The 20143-nt window shown below is 41.8% G+C and overlaps 1 protein-coding gene across 6 annotated transcripts in view; it reads left to right on the top strand.

Annotated features, from left to right (window-relative positions):
* Positions 1–20143, top strand: part of AAK1 (AP2 associated kinase 1) — a 171402-nt gene that overhangs the window by 131069 nt on the left and 20190 nt on the right. For 3 of the 6 annotated variants that reach the window (XM_032652898.1, XM_032652897.1, XM_032652899.1), the window contains exon 17: positions 11–106. The exons of the other annotated variants lie outside the window; for them this stretch is intronic. In XM_032652898.1, coding sequence (XP_032508789.1) covers positions 11–106 — 96 coding nt within the window. The remainder of the gene's footprint in view (positions 1–10; positions 107–20143) is intronic. 6 annotated transcript variants of the gene reach the window in all.

Here is a 20143-nt window from a genome sequence, read left to right as displayed (position 1 = left end):
CCAATTCCAGCTGAAAAAAGGAAGGGTGGGCAGACTGTGGATTCTAGCCTTCCTCTTCTAAGTGTATCTGATCCTTTCATTCCTCTTCAAGTACCTGATGCACCAGGTAGGTAAATAAAACTGATCTGAAGTTAAGTTACATCCCAGGGCTTCTTGAGAGTTCTGTTTTAAACACTCCAGGAAAAGGACTTGAATTCCTATACCTGTTAATAGGTGCTGTTATATATTTTTACTGTCTCAATAAGAGGGGCAAAATTCTTTTGTGGAGTCACTAGTCCTTAGCAAAGATAATAAATTCAGCTCAGATTATACCAAGTTGTATTCCACATCATATCAGTCTCAAGTTTCATATCCTTGACTGTGTTAATGGTAATATAAAGGGCCTGTGTATCGCAAAGAGCATTATTAGTTCAGTGTGATTATAACAATTTGGGGGGAAACCTATAAGCCTATGATAGAAGGAACAAAATGCTAATGGTGTAGTATAATGATTGGATTATGAGTGACTTCCTGTTCCTATTTTGCTATAATGTGCTTTTATTTTTAAAAGATACAAATACATAATAAAATTTGATAGGAAGTGTGAGTCAGGAGACCTCGGTTCCACTCCCTTCCACTATCTGGGCTTGACTCTTCGTCATCGAAATAAGTAATTCTAATCTCCCCTACTGTCTGCTCTGTACCGATTTTTAAGTGAGCAGTCTAAAAAAGTAAGAAACGGTTAGTGTGGTCTGATTGAAATAGCTTTTGAAACAATATCATTGGATGCTTTCCATTTGGAGTTCGTGAATGCCAAAGATTTCTCTTTGCGCTCCCCTCCCCATCCTTTTGGGGGAAGGGGAGCAGAATGTGAGGAACAGAAGCCACCCTTTCTCTTCTTTTTCAGTCTCTTTGAAAAAGCAAATAGATCCAGCTCCTTAGAAACAGCTGACAGTCATTTTGCTGCTGATAGTTTTTTCTTTTCTCCCATTCTTACCCCTGTCGATTTCTTAAACTGAAAGTCTTAAACTAAAAGAATCTGCTTGGTTTTTCTTCTCTCCCAAAATGTCAGAGGGATTTATTTGATTGATTGCCTCAGGATCGGAAGTGATTGTGATGTGCATATCCTCTACTCACTAAGACAGACCACAGCTAGGTTCCCAAGACGGTTTTTATTTCTTTAAGTAGTTTGTTGACCCTTCTAAGAGGAAGAAGAAATTTGCCCTGATCGGGTAGTATTGTGTAACTTTATAGCTTGCTGGACCTGGAGGTAGGTCAAAAATATCTAAAGTCACTAGAGAATGATTCAGGATAGGGTAGTTAAAGAAAAGAGAAGAAAGAATCAAAAGAGGTCCTTTTCTCTGTTGCATTCATCAGGCATGCCCGGCAGGGCCGAAACAGGCCAGTTTCAAGCAGAAGACTAGAAGGGATGGGCTGTAAACTCGAGCTGGGGCCCACTGGCTTCTTTTTCCTCCCTTTTGTGGCAGTCATAATATCAGACAAGGAAAAAGGGATTATTGAGGCCTTCTCCCTCTGGTACCCCTTTGGGTCCATGCCTTGCTCTTACCCAGATAGCCCATGGACTGCAGAACTGGAAGGGTGACCTCTTGGCACAAGCCAGAGGATGAAAGCATAAATCAGACATGTCACTCCTTTGCAGTCCAGTGAATTCTCAAATCACTGAGCAAAAAATCCAGGCTTCTTACCATACCTACGAGACCCTGACTAGTCTGGCCCTTGGCTACCCTTCTAACCTGAGCTCATAGCATTCTTCCCTTCAGTCTTTCCTCCAATAAGCTAAGCTAAGCTTATTCCCACATCAGGGCCTTTGCACTTTCTGGTACTCTGCCTGGAAAGCTTTTCCTTCTTGTTATTCGACATTTGGGTCTCTGCTTAATTGCTGTCTTCTCGGAGAGGCCCGACGTGGTCCCAAGGGCACTGTCACTCACACCCCCTGGCTTTTTTCTTCCTAGCATTTATCATGACATTGTCTGTTTCTACTTGTTCATTCCTCTTTCTCCACCAGAATGCCAGTGTCCTGAGGGAGGGACCTTGTCTGTCTTATTTACCAGTGTACCGTTAATGCTGAGAACACTGCCGGGTGTAGCTGGCACTCAATGAGTATTTGCAGATTAGATGAATGAAGTAAACGAAACCTGAGGCCGAAAGGCTTTTGGCAGCCCCATTACTCTCCATTTCCGTCCCCAGCTACCAAACACCAGAATACTATCTCCATAGCCTTCCGTCTCTGAGTCCACCAACCCCTAGCCAGGCCTCCTTCCCACTCTTGAGGAGGCATAAACAGAGGCACAGCCCACATGTCAGGAAGCTGCCAAACCCTGGGATGAAAGTAGTAGCTAAACTCAGCAGATCGTTCAGCTCCTCCTTTCATGATGCTCTCCAGAATCTGGGCTAAGTATGGCATGTGACCACTGTGTCTTTGATTACCTTATTTACTGTTATATGCCCAGCCTGTAGCACATTCAGTTATGTAGCTCCTTTATCCCTGTATCCTTCCTCAGCATCTTGAAATGCCCGAGTGAGGAAAGGGCCGAGAGTTTACGGTCTCTGGTACCTTGGCAGACTACAGGTTTGTCTCCTGCCCCTCAAAGCAAGCAGTTTGTCACTCCCTCCACCGGTGGTGGACACCGGTCAGGTGTGTTGGTTGGTTGGTTGGTTGGTTGGGTTTACATACATGCTTCCCTCCCACACTCAGCCTTCCTGATGGTGAGAATCATGGAACCTTAGTCTCCTGACAACTATGCCTTTTGTGACTTAACATTTTATTTTATGCTTTTTAAATGTTTTCACATATGATTTCCTTTGAGCCAGAAATAATACTGACCGGTGGGTATGTCCAGTAATCTCTCTCTTCGTGAGTAAGGAAGTGAGGCCTTAGTGCTGCTGTGACCGTGCTCCTTCCTCTTGGTGGCTCACAGCACCCACACAGTGAGGGGTCGTTTGGGGACAGATCCCAGCTCAATAAATCCTTTGACTATAGAGCTAAATTTAAGGGTTAGGGAGATACAAGAATGGATTTGAACTTGTAAGAGCTTGGTTCTAGCCACTTAGTAGCTAAGTGATTTTGGTCAAATCACTCAAACTCTGTGTTCTCCCCCTCCTCAGCATTGGCCATAGTAGAACCTACCTGCGGACTGGCTTGTGTGTCTCAGATGAAATCATGTATTTGAAATTGCTTTGAGAACTCTGAATTAGTATAAAGATAGGAAGTGCTATAACAGCTTTGGTTCCAGGCTCTTATTCCCAGGGGCGCAGTCCTAGTTATCAAGAAGTCTTAGCAATGGTATTTTTGTCTTACAGAAATGAAACTTGCTCTTATGACCTATGACCTTTGCACAGCTCAGAGCCATCAAAGTAGAACTCCTTGATATTAGCAATTGTTAAACTCTAAGTGAAGGGACACTGGATAATTGGAGGTGTTTTTCTTTCTTTTTTAAGGAGTATTTTTATTTTCCAAAGCATTGTAAAACAAATTTTCTTAGAAAATCTGGCATAAAAAAATCACAGCCGAGCACTTGTGTGCTCATAAAGCTGCCACATGAAGCCTAGCTCTAGTGAGCCTCAAAGTGTTTCACTGACGCTCATATGCTGTGTGTTCATTTATTTTGCCTTTTATTTGTATTAGGGAACAGATAGGCTATAGGTGGTATCAAAGGTTTAAAAAAATGGTAGAGAAGATTGAGGAATTTTCTCTGAAAATTGGTGGAAAGATTTAATCATTTTTAAAAATTGTGGTAAAGTATATGTAACGCAAAATTTCCCATTTTAAAGTGGACAGTTCAGTGGCATCAAGTACATTTATATTGTTTACAGCCATCACCACCATCCATCCACAGAACTTCTTTTCATTTTGCAAAATCGAAACTCTGCCTATTAAACAGTACCTCTCTGTACCTCTCTCCCCCCAACCCCTGGCAACCACCATTCTACTTTCTGTCTCTGTGAATTTGACTACTGTAGGTGCCTCATATAAGTGGAATTACACAATATTTGTTCCTTTGTGACTGGCTCTTTTCACTTAACATAATGTCCTCATGGTTCGTACATGTTGTAGCATATGTCAGAATTTCTTTTTAAAGCTGAATAATATTCTGTTGTGTTTTGTTTATCCATCTGTCAGTTAACACATGGGTTGCTGCTATCTTTTGGGTACTGTGAATAATGCTTCTTTGAACGTGAGTGTGCAAATATCTCTTCAAAACTCAAGACTCTTTGAGGTACATACCCAGAAATAGAATTACTAGAACCTAACACTATTTTTAATTTTTTGAGGAACTGCCATACTGTTTTCCACAGTGACTATACCCTTTTACATTCCCGCCAGCAGTGCTCAGAGTTTGAGGAAAAGATTTTTATAGCAACCCCTTTAATACTGACCTTTCAACATCAGTGTTCCACAAGACTGAGCAAGAATGCATTAGTTGCCCCGTAAGTGCCACTTACTAGAATTAACAACTGTTTTTAAAAAAGTACTTCTTGGCTTATGGCACTCCGTGTTCTCTTGAAAAGTAAGCAAGAGGAGCTGTGTTTTCTCAGTGCTTTGTTGTCAAGATAGGCATTCCTCTCAGAGCTATTTGCTTGGCATCTCCCTCACTTCCAATTGCTGTCTTGTGATATTTTAAAAGCCCAAGGTTGATCAGAGTATGTGTCTTTACTCTGGAAAGTTTTTCCTCCCACAGATTCAGTTCTCTAACATGGACTCGGAATGGGTCATGGTGGTTGACTTTTGATTCCAGCTTGCAGATGTCACAGATGGTTTAGTGTCTGGTTTCTCAGTGATAGGAGCTAGAGCGACAAAATTCTAAAAACAGCATCTCTCATTACAAGACATCAGGGCTTACACCCCAAGCTAGACAAGACGTAAATTTCCAAAACCACAAAGCTGTAGCAGCCAAATCATCTTTTTCGATGGGGCTTGCATCTGGCTCTTCCATGTCTGTAAGTTCAGTCCGCTTTAGTCCTCATAGCCGTAGTCCTAACTAGGGTTGCAATGGGCCTTGAGCAAGCCCTTAGTCCTACTAGCCTGTATAAATAGATATCTACCCTCATCTTTGATATTTTAAAAGAGAAAAAGCTCACAACTTGCAGTATATCCTGGTCTCCTGCCAGGAAGTGGTTCTGACTGTCTGGCCTTCGACTGGTTTATGAAGGATTTGTACCCTTTTCTGTGATTTATATTTTCAGTTACTAAGTCTTGAGAGGAGCGGTATGAGAATCTGAAATGGATTAATCCCTGTCTCCAACTCTAGCAGCTGCCCCCTCCTCTCTTCCCCTAATCCCTCACGCCATTTGACTTATGTTTAAGGAGAGGGGAGGTGCTCAGAAGAGAAGACCCTTTCATTCCCCCCTTCATTTCAAAGTACTAACAATCCTCTCCTTTAAAAGCACTCTCGGTTTCCACGGTCCAGGCTAACTAATTCTGCATCCATTTTTCTTCAGGGGTCCACCTTCTCAGTCTTTTAACCATGATTTCAGTGCTTTTCCAAGCTCTTAACCTGACTCAGTTTTATTTGGGAACCCTAGAGACTTGAGAAAGAACTGATTATAGTACTGGGAACGTGATAAGAAAATCACACCAACAGAAAAATAGGAGCAGACAATTCACAAAGGACAAAAGATGAATTATCAGGAAATAATATTTTTCTAAGGGTTCACCATCATGATGAATCCAAGAAGTACCAGTTATAAAGCAGGGAGGTTCTGCAGCTTCTGCTGTCAGATTGGTAAAGATGAAAAAAAGCTACCACCTCAGGCTTGGTGAAGGTATCAGAAAATGGACACACTCAGATCCTGCTAGTGGCAGTAGCAGTTAGTACAGCTTTCAGGGAGGACAGCGTGGCCTTTAAGATTTTACTTCCTTATTGACTTAGCAATTCTTTTCTAATACATTGTCTGAAGAGCACATGAGTATGCTTAAATATTTATTGAACGTTCAGAGTTTATAGGAAAAGGTTGGAAGAGCATTTGATAAAAACTCAATAGTGGCTGTCTCTACAAGGGAAATTATGGGTAGTTTTTTTTTTTTTTTTTTTTTTTTGTGGTACGCGGGCCTCTCACTGTTGCGGCCTCTCCCGTTGCGGAGCACAGGCTCCGGACGCGCAGGCCCAGCGGCCATGGGTCACGGGCCCAGCCGCTCCGCGGCATGTGGGATTCTCCCGGACCGGGGCACGAACCCGCATCCCCTGCATCGCCAGGCGGACTCTCAACCACTGCGCCACCAGGGAAGCCCGGTAGTTTTATTTTTATCCTTTTTTTTATTTTTTAACATCTTTATTGGAGTATAATTTTTTAACATCTTTATTGCAGTATAATTGCTTTACAATGGTGTATTAGTTTCTGCTTTATAACAAAGTGAATCAGTTATACATATACATATGTCCCCATATCCCTTGCATCTCCCTCCCTCCCACCCTCCCTATCCCACCCCTGTAGGTGGTCACGAAGTACCGAGCTGATCTCCCTCTGCTATGCGGCTGCTTCCCACTAGCTACCTATTTTACGTTTGGTAGTGTGTATGTGTCCATGCCACTCTCTCACTTTGTCCCAGCTTACCCTTCCCCCTCCTCGTATCCTCAAGTCCATTCTCTAGTAGGTCTGCATCTTTATTCCCATCTTGCCCCTAGGTTCTTCTGACCATTTTTTTTTTTTTAGATTCCATATATATGTATTAGCATACGGTATTTGTTTTTCTCTTTCTGACTTACTTCACTCTGTATGACAATCTCTAGGTCCATCCACCTCACTACAAATAACTCAATTTCATTCCTTTTTATGGCTGAGTAATATTCCATTGTATATAGTGCCCACACCTTCTTTATCCATTCATCTGTTGATGGACACTTAGGTTGCTTCCATGTCCTGGCTATTGTAAATAGAGCTGCAGTGAACATTTTGGTACATGTCTCTTTTTGAATTATGGTTTTCTCAGGGTATATGCCCAGTAGTGGGATTGCTGGGTCATATGGTAGTTCTATTTTTAGTTTTTTAAGGAACCTCCATACTGTTCTCCATAGTGGCTGTACCAGTTCACATTCCCACCAACAGTGTAGGAGGGTTCCCTTTTCTCCACACCCACTCCAGCATTTATTGTTAGTAGATTTTTGATGATGGCCATTCTGACTGGTGTGAGATGATACCTCATTTTGCTTTGCATTTCTCTAATGATTAGTGATGTTGAGCATCCTTTCATGTGTTTGTTGGCAATCTGCATATCTTCTTTGGAGAAATGTCTTTTTAGGTCTTCTGCCCATTTTTGGATTGGGTTGCTTGCTTCTTTAATATTGAGCTGCATGAGCTGCTTGTATATTTTGGAGATTAATCCTTTGTCAGTTGCTTCGTTTGCAAATATTTTCTCCCATTTGAAGGGTTGTCTTTTTGTGTTGTTTATGGTTTCCTTTGCTGTGCAAAAGCTTTTAAGTTTCATTAGGTCCCATTTGTTTATTTTTATTTCGATTTCTCTAGGAGGTGGGTCAAAAAGGATCTTGCTGTGATTTATGTCACAGAGTGTTCTGCCTATGTTTTCCTCTAAGAGTTTTATAGTGTCTGGCCTTACATTTAGGTCTTTAATCCATTTTGAGTTTATTTTTGTGTATGGTGTTAGGGAGTGTTCTAATTTCATACTTTTACATGTACCTGTCCAGTTTTCCCGGCACCACTTATTGAAGAGGCTGTCCTTTCTCCACTGTACATTCCTGCCTCCTTTATCAAAGATAAGGTGACCATATGTACGTGGGTTTATCTCTGGGCTTTCTATCCTGTTCCATTGATCTATATTTATTTTTTTGTGCCTGTACCATACTGTCTTGATTACTGTAGCTTTGTAGTATAGTCTGAAGTCAGGGAGCCTGCTTCCTCCAGCTCCATTTTTCCTTCTCAAGATGGCTTTAGCTATTTGGGGTCTTTTGTGTTTCCATATAAACTGTGAAATGTTTTGTTCTAGTTCTGTGAAAAATGCCACTTGTAGTTTGATAGGGATTGCATTGAATCTGTAGATTGCTTTGGGTAGTAGAGTCATTTTCACAATGTTGATTCTTTCAATCCAAGAACATGGTCTATCTCTCCATCTATTTGTATCATCTTTACTTTCTTTCATCAGTGTCTTACAATTTTCTGCATACAGGTCTTTTCTCTCCTTAGGTAGGTATATCCCTAGATATTTTATTCTTTTTGTTGCAGTGGTAAATGGGAGTGTTTTCTTAATTTCATTTTCAGAGTTTTCAGCATTAGTGTATAGGAATGCTAGAGATTTCTGTGCATTAATTTTGTATCCTGCTACTTTACCAAATTCATTGATTAGCTCTAGGAGTTTTCTGGTAGCATCTTTAGGATTCTTTATGTATAGTATCCTGTCATCTGCAAACAGTGACAGCTTTACTTCTTCTTTTCTGATTTGGATTTCTTTTATTTCTTTTTCTTATCTGATTGCTGTGGCTAAAACTTCCAAAATGATGTGGAATAATAGTGGTGAGAGTGGGCAACCTTGTCTTGTTCCTGATCTTAGTGGAAATGGTTTCAGTTTTTCACCATTGAGGACGATGTTGGCTGTGGGTTTGTCATATATGGCCTTTATTATGTTGAGGGAGTTTCTGTCTGTGCCTACGTTCTGGAGGGCTTTTATCATAAATGGGTGTTGAATTTTGTCAAAAGCTTTCTCTGCATCTACTGAGACGATCATATGGTTTTTCTCCTTCAGTTTGTTAATATGGTGTATCACATTGATTGATTTGCGTATATTGAAGAATCCTTGCATTCCTGGGATAAACCCCACTTGATCATGGTGTATGATCCTTTTAATGTGCTGTTGGATTCTGTTTGCTAGTATTTTGTTGAGGATTTTTGCATCTTTGTCATCAGTGATTGACATCTTTGTCTGGTTTTGGTATCTGGGTGATGGTAGTTTCATAGCATGAATTTGGGAGTGTTCCTCCCTCTGCTATATTTTGGAAGAGTTTGAGAAGGATAGGTGTTAGCTATTCCGTAATGTTCAATAGAATTCGCCTCTGAAGCCATCTGGTCCTGGGCTTTTGTTTGTTGGAAGATTTTAAATCACGGTTTCAATTTCAGTGCTTGTGATTGGTTTGTTCATATTTTCTGTTTCTTCCTGGCTCAGTCTTGGCAGGTTGTGCATTTCTAAGAATTTGTCCATTTCTTCCAGGTTGTCCATTTTATTGGCATAGAGTTGCTTGTAGTAATCTCTCATGATCCTTTGTATTTCTGCAGTGTCAGTTGTTACTTCTCCTTTTTCATTTCTAGTTCTATTGATTTGACTCTTCTCCCTTTTTTTCTTGATGAGTCTGGCTAATGGTTTATCGATTTTGTTTATCTTCTCAAATGACCAGCTTTTAGTTTTATTGATCTTTGCTATTGTTTCCTTCATTTCTTTTTCATTTATTTCTGATCTGATCTTTATGATTTCTTTCCTTCTGCTAACTTTGGGGTTTTTTTGTTCTTCTTTCTCTAATTGCTTTAGGTGTAAGGTTAGGTGGTTTATTTGAGATGTTTTCTTGTTTCTTAAGGTAGGATTGTATTGCTATAAACTTCCCTCTTAGAACTGCTTTTGCTGCATCTGATAGGTTTTGGGTCGTCGTGTTTTCATTGTTATTTGTTCCTAGGTTTTTTGTTTTTGTTTTTTTTTTTTTTGAGGTACACGGGCCTCTCACTATTGTGGCCTCTCCCGTTGCGGAGCACAAGCTCCGGACGCACAGGCCCAGCGGCCATGGCTCATGGGCCCAGCCGCTCCACGGCATGCGGGATCTTCCCGGACCGGGGCACGAACCCGTGTCCCCTGCATCGGCAGGCGGACTCTCAACCACTGCGCCACCAGGGAAGCCCTCTAGGTATTTTTTGATTTCCTCTTTGATTTCTTAAGTTATCTCTTGGTTATTAAGTAGTGTATTGTTTATCTTCCATGTGTTTGTATTTTTTACAGATTTTTTCCTGTAATTGATATCTAGTCTCATAGCATTGTGGTCAGAAAAGATACTTGATACGATTTCATTTTTCTTAAATTTACCAAGGCTTGATTTGTGACCCAAGATATGATCTATCCTGGAGAATGTTCCATGAGCACTTGAGAAGAATGTGTACTTGGATGTTGTTTTTGTATGGAATGTCCTATAAATATCAATTAAGTCTATCTTGTTTAATGTATCATTTAAAGCTTGTGTTTCCTTATTTATTTTCATTTTAGATGATCTGTCCATTGGTGAAAGTGGGGTGTTAAAGTCCCCTACTATGATTGTGTTACTGTCGATTTCCCCTTTTATGGCTGTTAGTATTTGCCTTATGTATTGAGGTGCTCCTATGTTGGGTGTGTAAATATTTACAATTGTTATATCTTCTTGGATTGATCCCTTGACCATTATGTAGTGTCCTTCTTTGTCTCTTGTAATAGTCTTTATTTTAAAGTCTATTTTGTCTGTTACGAAAATTGCTACTCCAGCTTTCTTTTGATTTCTATTTGCATGGAATACCTTTTTCCATCCCCTTACTTTCAGTCTGTATGTGTCCCTAGGTCTACGTGGGTCTCTTGTAGACAGCATATATACAGGTCTTGTTTTTGTATCCATTCAGCCAGTCTATGTCTTTTGGTGGGAGCATTTAATCCATGTACATTTAAGGTAATTATCGATATGTATGTTCCTATTCCCATTTTCTTAATTGTTTTGGGTTTGTTATTGTAGGTCTTTTCCTTCTCTTGTGTTTCTTGCCTAGAGAAGTTCCTTTAGCATTTGTTGTAAAGCTGGTTTGGTGGTGCTGAACTCTCTCAGCTTTTGCTTGTCTGTAAAGGTTTTAATTTCTCCATCAAATCTGAATGATATCCTTGCTGGGTAGAGTAATCTTGGTTGCAGGTTTTTGTCCTTCATCTCTTTAAATATAGACATATGCCAGTCCCTTCTGGCTTGAAGAGTTTCTGCTGAAAGATCCGCTGTTAACCTTATGGGGATTCCCGTGTGTGTTATTTGTTTCTTTTCCCTTGCTGCTTTTAATATGTTGTTTTTGTATTTAATTTTTGATAGTTTGATTAATATGTGTATTTGCATGTTTCTCCTTGGATTTATCCTGTATGGGACTCTCTGTGCTTCCTGGACTTGATTAACTATTTCCTTTCCCATATTAGGGAAGTTTTGAACTATAATCTCTTCAAATATTGTCTCAGTCCCTTTCTTTTTCTCTTCCTCTTCTGGGACCCCTATAATTCGAAGGTTGTTGCGTTTAATGTTGTTTCAGAGGTCTGTGAGACTGTCCTCAATTCTCTTCATTCTTTTTTCTTTATTCTGCTCTGCAGTAGTTATTTCCACTATTTTTTTGTTTGTTTGTTTGTTTGTTTTGCGGTACGTGGGCCTCTCACTGTTGTGGCCTCTCCAGTTGTGGAGCACAGGCTCCGGATGCGCAGGCTCAGTGGCCATGGCTCACAGGCCCAGCCACTCCGCTGCATGTGGGATCTTCCCAGACCAGGGCACAAACCCACATCCCCTGCATCAGCAGGCAGACTCTCAACCACTGTGCCACCAGGGAAGCCCTATTTCCACTATTTTATCTTCCAGGTCACTTATCCGTTCTTCTGCCTCAGTTATTCTGCTATTGATCCCTTCTGGAGAATTTTTAATTTCATTTATTGTGTTGTTCATCGCTGTTTGTTTGCTCTTTAGTTCTTCTAGGTCCTTGTTAAACGTTTCTTGTATTTTCTCTCTTCTATTTCCAAGATTTTGGATCATCTTTATTATCATTATTCTGAATTCTTTTTCAGGAAAACTGCCTATTTCCTCTTCATTTGTTAGGTCTGGTGGGTTTTTGCCTTACTCCTTCACCTGCTGTGTGTTTCTCTGTCTTCGCATTTTGCTTAACTTACTGTTTTTGGGGTCTCCTTTTCACAGGCTGCAGGTTTGTAGTTCCTCTTGTTTTTGGTGTCTGTCCGCAGTGGCTAAGGTTGGATCAGTGGGTTGTGTAGGCTTCCTGGTGGAGGGGACTAGTGCCTCCATTCTGGTGGATGCGGCTGGATCTTGTCTTTCTGGTGAGCAGGTCCATGTCTGGTGGTGTGTTTTGGGGTGTCTGTGGCCTTATTATGATTTTAGGCAGCCTCTCTGCTAATGGATGGGGTTGTGTTCCTGTCTTGCTATTCGTTTGGCATAGGGTGTCCAGCACTGTAACTTGCTGGTTGGTGAGTGGAGCTGGGTCTTGGTGTTGAGATGGAGATCTCTGGGAGATTTTTGCCATTTGATATTACATGGAGCTGGGAGGTCTCTTGTGGACCAGTGTCCTGAACTTGGTTCTGCCACCTCAGTGGCACATCCCTGATGCCTGGCTGGAGCACCAAGAGCCTTTCATCCACACGGCTCAGAATAAAAGGGAGAAAAAAATAGAAAGAAAGAAAGAAAGAGAGAGAGAGAGAAAGAGAGAAACAGGTAAAATAAAATAAAATAATGTTATTAAAATAAAAAATAATTATTAAGCAAAAAAATTTTAAACAGTAAAAAAAAAAAAAAAAAATCGGACAGACAGAACCCTAGGATAAATGGTAAAAGCAAAGCTATACAGACAAAATCACACACAGAAGCATACACAGAGACACTCCCGAAAAGAGAAAAAGGGAAAAAAATGTATATATCTTTGCTCCCAAAATCTACCTCCTCAATTTGGGATGATTCATTGTCTATTCAGGTATTCCATAGATGCAGGGTACATCAAGCTGACTGTGGAGATTTAATCCGCTGCTCTTTTGGCTGCTGGGAGAGATTTCCCTTTCTCTTCTTTGTTCGCACAGCTCCTGGGGTTCAGCTTTGGATTTGGACCCGCCTCTGTGTGTAGGTCGCCTGAGGGCGTCTGTTCTTCGCTCAGACAGGACGGGGTTAAGGAAGCAATTGATTCGGGGGCTCTGGCTCACTCAGGCCAGGGGGAGGGAGGGGCACGGAGTGCGGGGTGAGCCTGCGGCGGCAGCGGCCGGCGGTACGTTGCACCAGCCTGAGGCGTGCTGTGCGTTCTCCCCGGGAAGTTGTCCCTGGATCCCGGGACCCTGGCAGTGGCGGGCTGCACAGTCTCCTGGGAGGGGAGGTGTGTAGAGTGACCTGTGCTTGCACACAGGCTTCTTGGTGGCTGCAGCAGCAGCAGCCTTAGCGTCCCATGCCCGTCTCTGGGGTCTGCGCTTTTAGCCTCGGCTCACGCCCGTCTCTGGAGCTCCTTTAAGTAGCGGTCTTAATCCCCTCTCCTCGCGCACCAGGAAACACAGAGGCAAGAAAAAGTCTCTTGTCTCTTCGGCAGCTCCAGACTTTTTCCCGGACTCCCTCCCGGCCAGCCATGGCGCACTAACCCCCTTCAGGCTGTGTTCACACCGCCAACCCCATTCCTCTCCCTGCGATCCGACTGTAGCCCGAGCCTCAGCTCCCAGCCCCCGCCCGCCCCGGCGGGTGAGCAGACACGCCTCTCGGGCTGGTGAGTGCTGGTCAGCACTGATCCTGTGTTTGGGAATCTCTCTGCTTTGCCCTCCGCACCCCTGTTGCTGTGCTCTCCTCCGCGGCTCCGAAGCTTCCCCACTCCGCCACCCGCAGTCTCCACCCGCGAAGGGGCTTCTAGTGTGTGGAAACCTTTCCTCCTTCACAGCTCCCTCCCACTGGTGCAGGTCTCGTTCCTATTCTTTTGTCTCTGTTTTTTCTTTTTTCTTTCGCCCTACCCAGGTATATGGGGAGTTTTTTGCCTTTTGGGAGGTCTGAGGTCTTCTGCCAGCATTCAGTGGGTGTTTTGTAGGAGCTGTTCCACGTGTAGATGTATTACTGATGTATTTGTGGGGAGGAAGGTGATCTCTGCGTCTTACTCTTCCGCCATCTTGAAGCTCTTCCTACTTTTATCCTTTAGCTCATCTGTATTTCCCAGATTTTATACAATAAACATGTATTATTTTTACACTAAGGTAGAAAACAATTGCAGTTTGTTCTTTTCTCAAATGAGGAGCAAGCTTCGATATTCCCCCACCTCCTCACCCTGTTCTCCTGACCACTCATGTCTGGGCTGAGTTTGCACGTTGAACAGCTCTCTGCATTTCCCAAAACCTGTCACCTTGACGCCACGCATTTTAGCTCCTGCCCATGTCACTGAGTAGCCCTCCAGGTGTTCTTCCCTGCCATCAGTACCAGTTCAGAGTTCCAGTGTCATCATAAAGCAGTCCGTCTTCTAAGCCACCAGTTTGTACTTCCTGTTTTTCCCCTCACACTGGATGATTGAACTTTTAGAGGTGGACAGCACCTTTACATTTATCTTCATTTTATCAATAAGAAAACTTAGATACAGAGAGAAACAGTGATTTGCCCAAAGTGCCACATAGACTTAGTGCAGAACCCAGGTCCCCTGGCTTTCAGTACCTTTTCTTCCTCTACTAGACCACGCTGCCTCCACCTCCCTCTTGACTTTATTCAAGAATTTTGCTTATTCTGTTCTCATACCGAGGCATTTGAGTAAAATCTAGAACTTCACCTGCCTTCACTACCTAGTCTCAAGAATCTGTGTCCGGCTGACCTATCTAGTCCTCTTACTTAAAGGAGATGTTAATCCTCTTTTATGGGCTAAGTACTTCAATTTATATGCACATGTACACACATTAATTCTGATAAATATGCCCATTTAATCCTAAAAGCCCTTTAAAGTAGTTCCTATCCTCTGTTTACAGGTGAGAAACTGATGCTTAGAAAAGTTAGGTAACTTAACTAACTTATAAACTCAGGCCCTTTGACTCTTTCATGTTGCTTATTCATTTGGGAGGATTTTGCAGACCCCAAATGAAAATGTATAGCATCACAATAAAAGATTAAATGTTTCTCAGGAGGATTAAATCATTGCAAAATACAATTTATGAATTATTTCTGGTTTTCGTTCGTCTGTCACTCTGTATAATTGAGAATTAGTGTGTGTCTTTGTACATTTCAGGTATGAACTGTCCTAGAAGATATGTTTTGTTTTTGCATCCAGAGAAGCCATTTCACGTGATTCAAGTAAAATTTAAAAAGTCTTTGTTCATTATGTAGCAACAAGTCTCGTCATACGTGTAGAACTTGATCAAGGTTTTGGATCGTAAAGAACACTTCCTGCATAGTTTCCTAAATTCACCACCTCTTCTCTGCTCTTTCCCACCCCGGCATCATGATACATGGCCTCAGAGAGTTTTTATAAAAATGTGAGAGAGAGGCCAGAATTCATAAAAGGAAGGATATCAAAGCCAGACCTTGATGCACCTGGGAGGCCTCCAGGCTGTGATTTAGAGACTGTCAGCCTCCTGTACCTCCCATTACAATCTTTCCCTCCCATTACAATCTGTCCTCACATTCTTCATTTACAGTGACCAAAAATGACCAGTAATAGCTTAAAATTTATCTTCTAAGAGTCTGTATACTTTAAAGCAATCAAAGCCTGAGTTAAACCAGGAGATTGAATCTCTATACATAAAGCTCTGGGTCCTAGTCCTAGCTACCTCTGTGGCTTACTTGCTGTAAGATCTTAGGCAAGTTACTTCACCTCTCTGGAGCTGTTTCCTCATCTGCAAATGAGAAGGCTAATTGGATAAGATCTAAAGTTCCTTCCAGCGTTAACATATCTTTTATAACTTGACCATTGTGCATGGTACCATGTCTGTGTGAAAACACTTTCTCCTCTGGTTATGGAGCTAAGCACACCCTGTAGGCAGCATGTGGAGGAAACGCTGAAGTCAAGTCCAGGCTCTACCATGTCCCATCTGTGACTTTGGGCAAGTCACGCATTCTCACGTTTTCTGATGTCCACTCTCAACTGTATCAGTATTCCCAAACCCAGGTTTTTTTGTGAATAATGAAAATGTTTGACACTGAACTCTACAAATGCAAGTGACACCCATTGTTATAATAGCACCTGGGGGTCAGTACTGAGTAACCGACAGTCGCAAGAGCCCCGGGAGTGAAAGAAACCGTTTTTGCACAGGCTGCCGACGTGACTTATGCAGCGGCCCTGGACTCCCACTTCTGTTTTACTGCCTGATGTTACTCTGACCCCTGGCTCCTCCCTCCCACAGTTCTAAGATTTGAATATTCCTAAGCAGCACTGACCATCCAGATTATCTGTTTGAGCAGCCTGTTACTTCGAGGTTTGGTCAGAAAAGAATGTGGCAGTTTACCCCAACCCCACCCCATTCCATCTTGCGATACAACACAGGTACCCACGCATGCACACACATACCCTTTTACCCTCATGCTTTCTGCTAATGGCTAATTTTAAAAATCAGATTCTTGTTGAAGGACCTGAAGAAGGACCTGCTTTTTTGCCATTGATCCCCTGTTCTCCCCACCTCCCCAGTGAAGCCAAAAGGCAGAGATTGACAGAGGACGAGAAGGAACCAGGAACTGGGGACACAGAAATTAAGAAGAGACCTTCCCTGCCTTCAGGGCTGCTGGAGAAGCGAAAGCACAGTGTTCCAGAAAGTTCCTAATGTGGCAGGGAGGGTGGAGAAAGGCTTAGATGATGTTTGAGTGACTAATACAAAAAGGTTAGGGGGAGGTGACTGTATTTTACAGATAAGGAGATCTGTTTCAGGAACTGCCCCAGGGTCACACCCAGTCACTGGAAAGGCCAAGACAAACTGCTGTATGAAAAACAAGTAATGTTGGGGCCTTTACTTTTTATCCATTGCTTCACAAGATTGCATATATCTTGAGTGCTAAAAGGATAGAAGATCATTACTTTTTTTTTTTTTTTTTTTTAAGTGAGAGAACCTTTCGGGGTGGGGGGAATAAAACAAAAGCTAGTGTTCAGAATAATGAAAAATCAGACTTTTGGGGAAAACCATCTTACTTTTGCCAGTATGCTGAAAATTGTCCAAGATATTTTAAACATCTTTTCTTATAATGTCATGTACAGTTCAAGATTAGTGCTGATGTTATTACACTTGTGTACTTGGTTAGAACGCTGTTTTTTTTCCCTGCTGATGAGAGGCTGCTTTCTTCCTTCCTTCCTTCTTTCCTTCCTTCCTTCAATAAAAATTAGGTATAAATGAGATATGTAGCATATTGGTATTTAATTCAAAGATAGCCACATGTTATACATTTCAAAGATGGTAAATTGGTTTCACGTATAAAAATGGCTTTTTGTGCAGTATGTTAATCGTACCAAAGCAAATTATCTTGCCAAGATGCTAAAATCCATTATTTTGTTTCATCTGTGTAGTTATAGATCACCTAGATTACAGATCACCTAAAATTTGGTTTCTGTCCCTCAGTGAATATCTATTTCATCTTTGCTTATCTTGATTCCTGATAGCCTAGAAGAATACAGATTCATTAAAATGTTATACACACATACTTGAACTTTGCATTTCTTTTTCTCAGACATTTTAATTCTAGCTTTATCTTAAAGGCAGTTTATTTTTGTGATAGAAGAAACATTGTTGACAGGCCTTTAACTGGGCAAATTATAGAATGTATGTGGTCTCAGTCTCTTTGTAAGTAAAAGGAAGTATGAGCTCTTAATTCCCTTCTTTCTGTAAGAGTCTATGATTCATTACTTTGTGTCAAGTTAAGGCTCTGCTTTTTTTTTTTAATTACTTGAGAAACTTTATTTTAATGCTCTACTTTTAATAGGTTACAGGTAGAGAGTTGTTGATGGATCGGGCTAAAGAGTTGTCTTGGAAGGCTCCTTAATGTGTCCATGTTATCACACATTAAGTTATCAGGTGTGACAAATCTGGTGGCTTCTCATGTCCTTTTGTTTTTTTAGCCAGAAGACATCAAAAGTAATCCATCTGCAGGCTTAGGTGAATTTTGTGAGATTTGACAGTTTAATAATAAGAGTATACCAGGGGTGTCACAAGCTCTCGGTTGGCAGACAATAAATGATTGTTAAAGTTAACTTAGGTGTGGTTTCATTGCTTCTCTTGGTGAGTCATAAACCATTTCTAAATGCAAGACAAAAAAAAAAAAAAGAGAGAGAGAGATTCAAAACTAAGCCCAGGAAGAGATATGAATACACAAAGACTTATATGCATATGTTTATGGAAGCTTTATTTTTAATAGCTAAAAGCTGGAAATAACCAAATATCCGTCAGCTGATGAATGAGTCAACAAAATGTGGTCCATTCATACAGTGAAACACTACTCAGCAATAAAACAAACTACTGATGTATGCCACAACATGGAGGAATCTCAGGAACGTTATGCTAAATGAAGGACATCAGAAAAGACTACATACTATGTAGGAAATGGTAGAAAAAGCAAAGCTATAAGGACAGAAAGCAGATGAGTTGCTGCCAGCATCTAGGGGTAAGAGGAAGGCATTGACTAGAGAGGGGCACAAGGGTCCTTTTTGGGGTGATGGAAATGTTCTACCTCATTATTTCCGTAGTGCTTATGTGTACATTTGTCAAAATACATCAAATTGTACACTTAAAATTGGTGGCTTTTATTCAGTGTAAATTATACCACAAATTTAAAAACAAACTTAGGGCAGCATCTTGAATGCCTTACAAAGTGACTACTTCATCTGGGGAAATAATCATTTTTAAACTTTGAGAGCCTATTTTTAACAAAATACTAGCAGCGTTTGTTTTTATGCTGAATCTATGTAAAATTTTGACCCCTAAAATGTGTTTGTATAGAAAATGGTAAACGATCGGCTTACTTGAATATCTCATTGCATTTTTGCTTTCTCTTTACTTCTCTGCCCAACCTAGAAAAACTAATCGAGGGACTCAAATCTCCTGACACTTCTCTTCTGCTCCCTGACCTCTTGCCTATGACAGATCCTTTTGGTAGCACTTCTGATGCTGTAATTGGTAAAGTCATCATCTCTGTTTCTTCAGTCATGCATGATATGTGTGTCTGTTTCAAAAATGGCAACTAACTGGTTAACAGATCCCTACTGAGTATAGCCCTGCTGTGGAGCGGAAATGCCACGAAGCCTCCTGGTGTTGGAGTGATGCTTTGTGCTAACCCAGAAGCCAGGGCTGTTTAATCTCCCTTGTTATCGCCCCAAACGAAGTGTTATCTCTGCCTTTCAGCAGCACAGCGCCGTTATTTATTCTTGAAACACTGAGATTTCTAGAGTGAATCTCTTGTGAACTAAGGGGAATGTGGAAAAATTCACATTTCGTTACAAAAGCTTCATGAAAAAAGTTGGTTTCCAGGTGGACTTCACCTTTAGCAGATTCTTCTTTAGAAGGCCTCTGTATGTGCCAAGTGTCAGTAACTGAGAAAACATTTGCCCCACGTTGAGGCCCTATGAGTAGAATCCAGGGCAGGGGCTTGATCTGCTTGCTTTTACATTTTCTTGTGCTCCAGCCGCAAGGCAGGCAAGACCTATAAAATGTCCGGGGCCCCTGTACTACAGGAGCACAAAGTCCTAGAACTCAGAAATGCTATGACCCTTCAGAGAGATGTTCCTCCAGCTGGGGCATGTCACATGGTAAAGAGTACCTCCAGCTACAGCATGGCATGGGATTTGAGGTGGACTAGTGGCCTTTGCAAGGCACAGAGCATGTTTGGCCCCAAGTTTATCCCTTAAGCAAAGCACAGTTACCAGAAGACATTAAGGTGCCTTTGAGCCTATGTCTTCTGACACGTAAGAGGTCTGCTTGAATAGCTCGCATTCAGCATTTATCTGTAAAAACTGAGAATCACCGAGACTAGCCACCGTGGTTCACCTTGCACGTGCCTGCTCTGTCAGTGAAGCCCAGACACTCGAAGCAGCAGAAAGCAAGCAACTTACTGTGCTTTCCATCTTACCTGAGGTGGGCATTTTAGAGACAAGCAGAAGAAAGCCTTCACAGAATCATCCAAGGAACCTTCTGATTACCTTTCCCTTACCCTTTCCTCTCCTCTCTTAATGCTCTGTTACAAAAGAAAAAGCTGATGTTGCTGTTGAGAGTCTGATACCAGGACTGGAGCCCCCGGCGGCCCAGCGCCTCCCCTCTCAGACGGAATCTGTGACCTCAAACCGCACAGGTCAGTCAGGAGTCTCTGGGGCTGCAGGAACTGGTCAGTTCGGGGAGCCCTCTGAGTCAGGCTTTCCACCTGCGGCAGATGGTCCTGGGCTTATTTCACAGCCTGGTTAGTTCCTCCTGGAATGGATGCTCTGCATCATTACAGCCCCAGCTTTAGATGTTGAGCGATGTGTTTCCTCACTAAAGAGTAGAGTACCT

This window comes from Phocoena sinus, chromosome 13 (assembly GCF_008692025.1).
Source record: "Phocoena sinus isolate mPhoSin1 chromosome 13, mPhoSin1.pri, whole genome shotgun sequence".
Taxonomy (NCBI): Eukaryota; Metazoa; Chordata; class Mammalia; order Artiodactyla; family Phocoenidae; genus Phocoena; species Phocoena sinus.
Note: the sequence above shows the minus strand (reverse complement) of the source record. Positions and strands in the feature narration are given on the sequence as shown.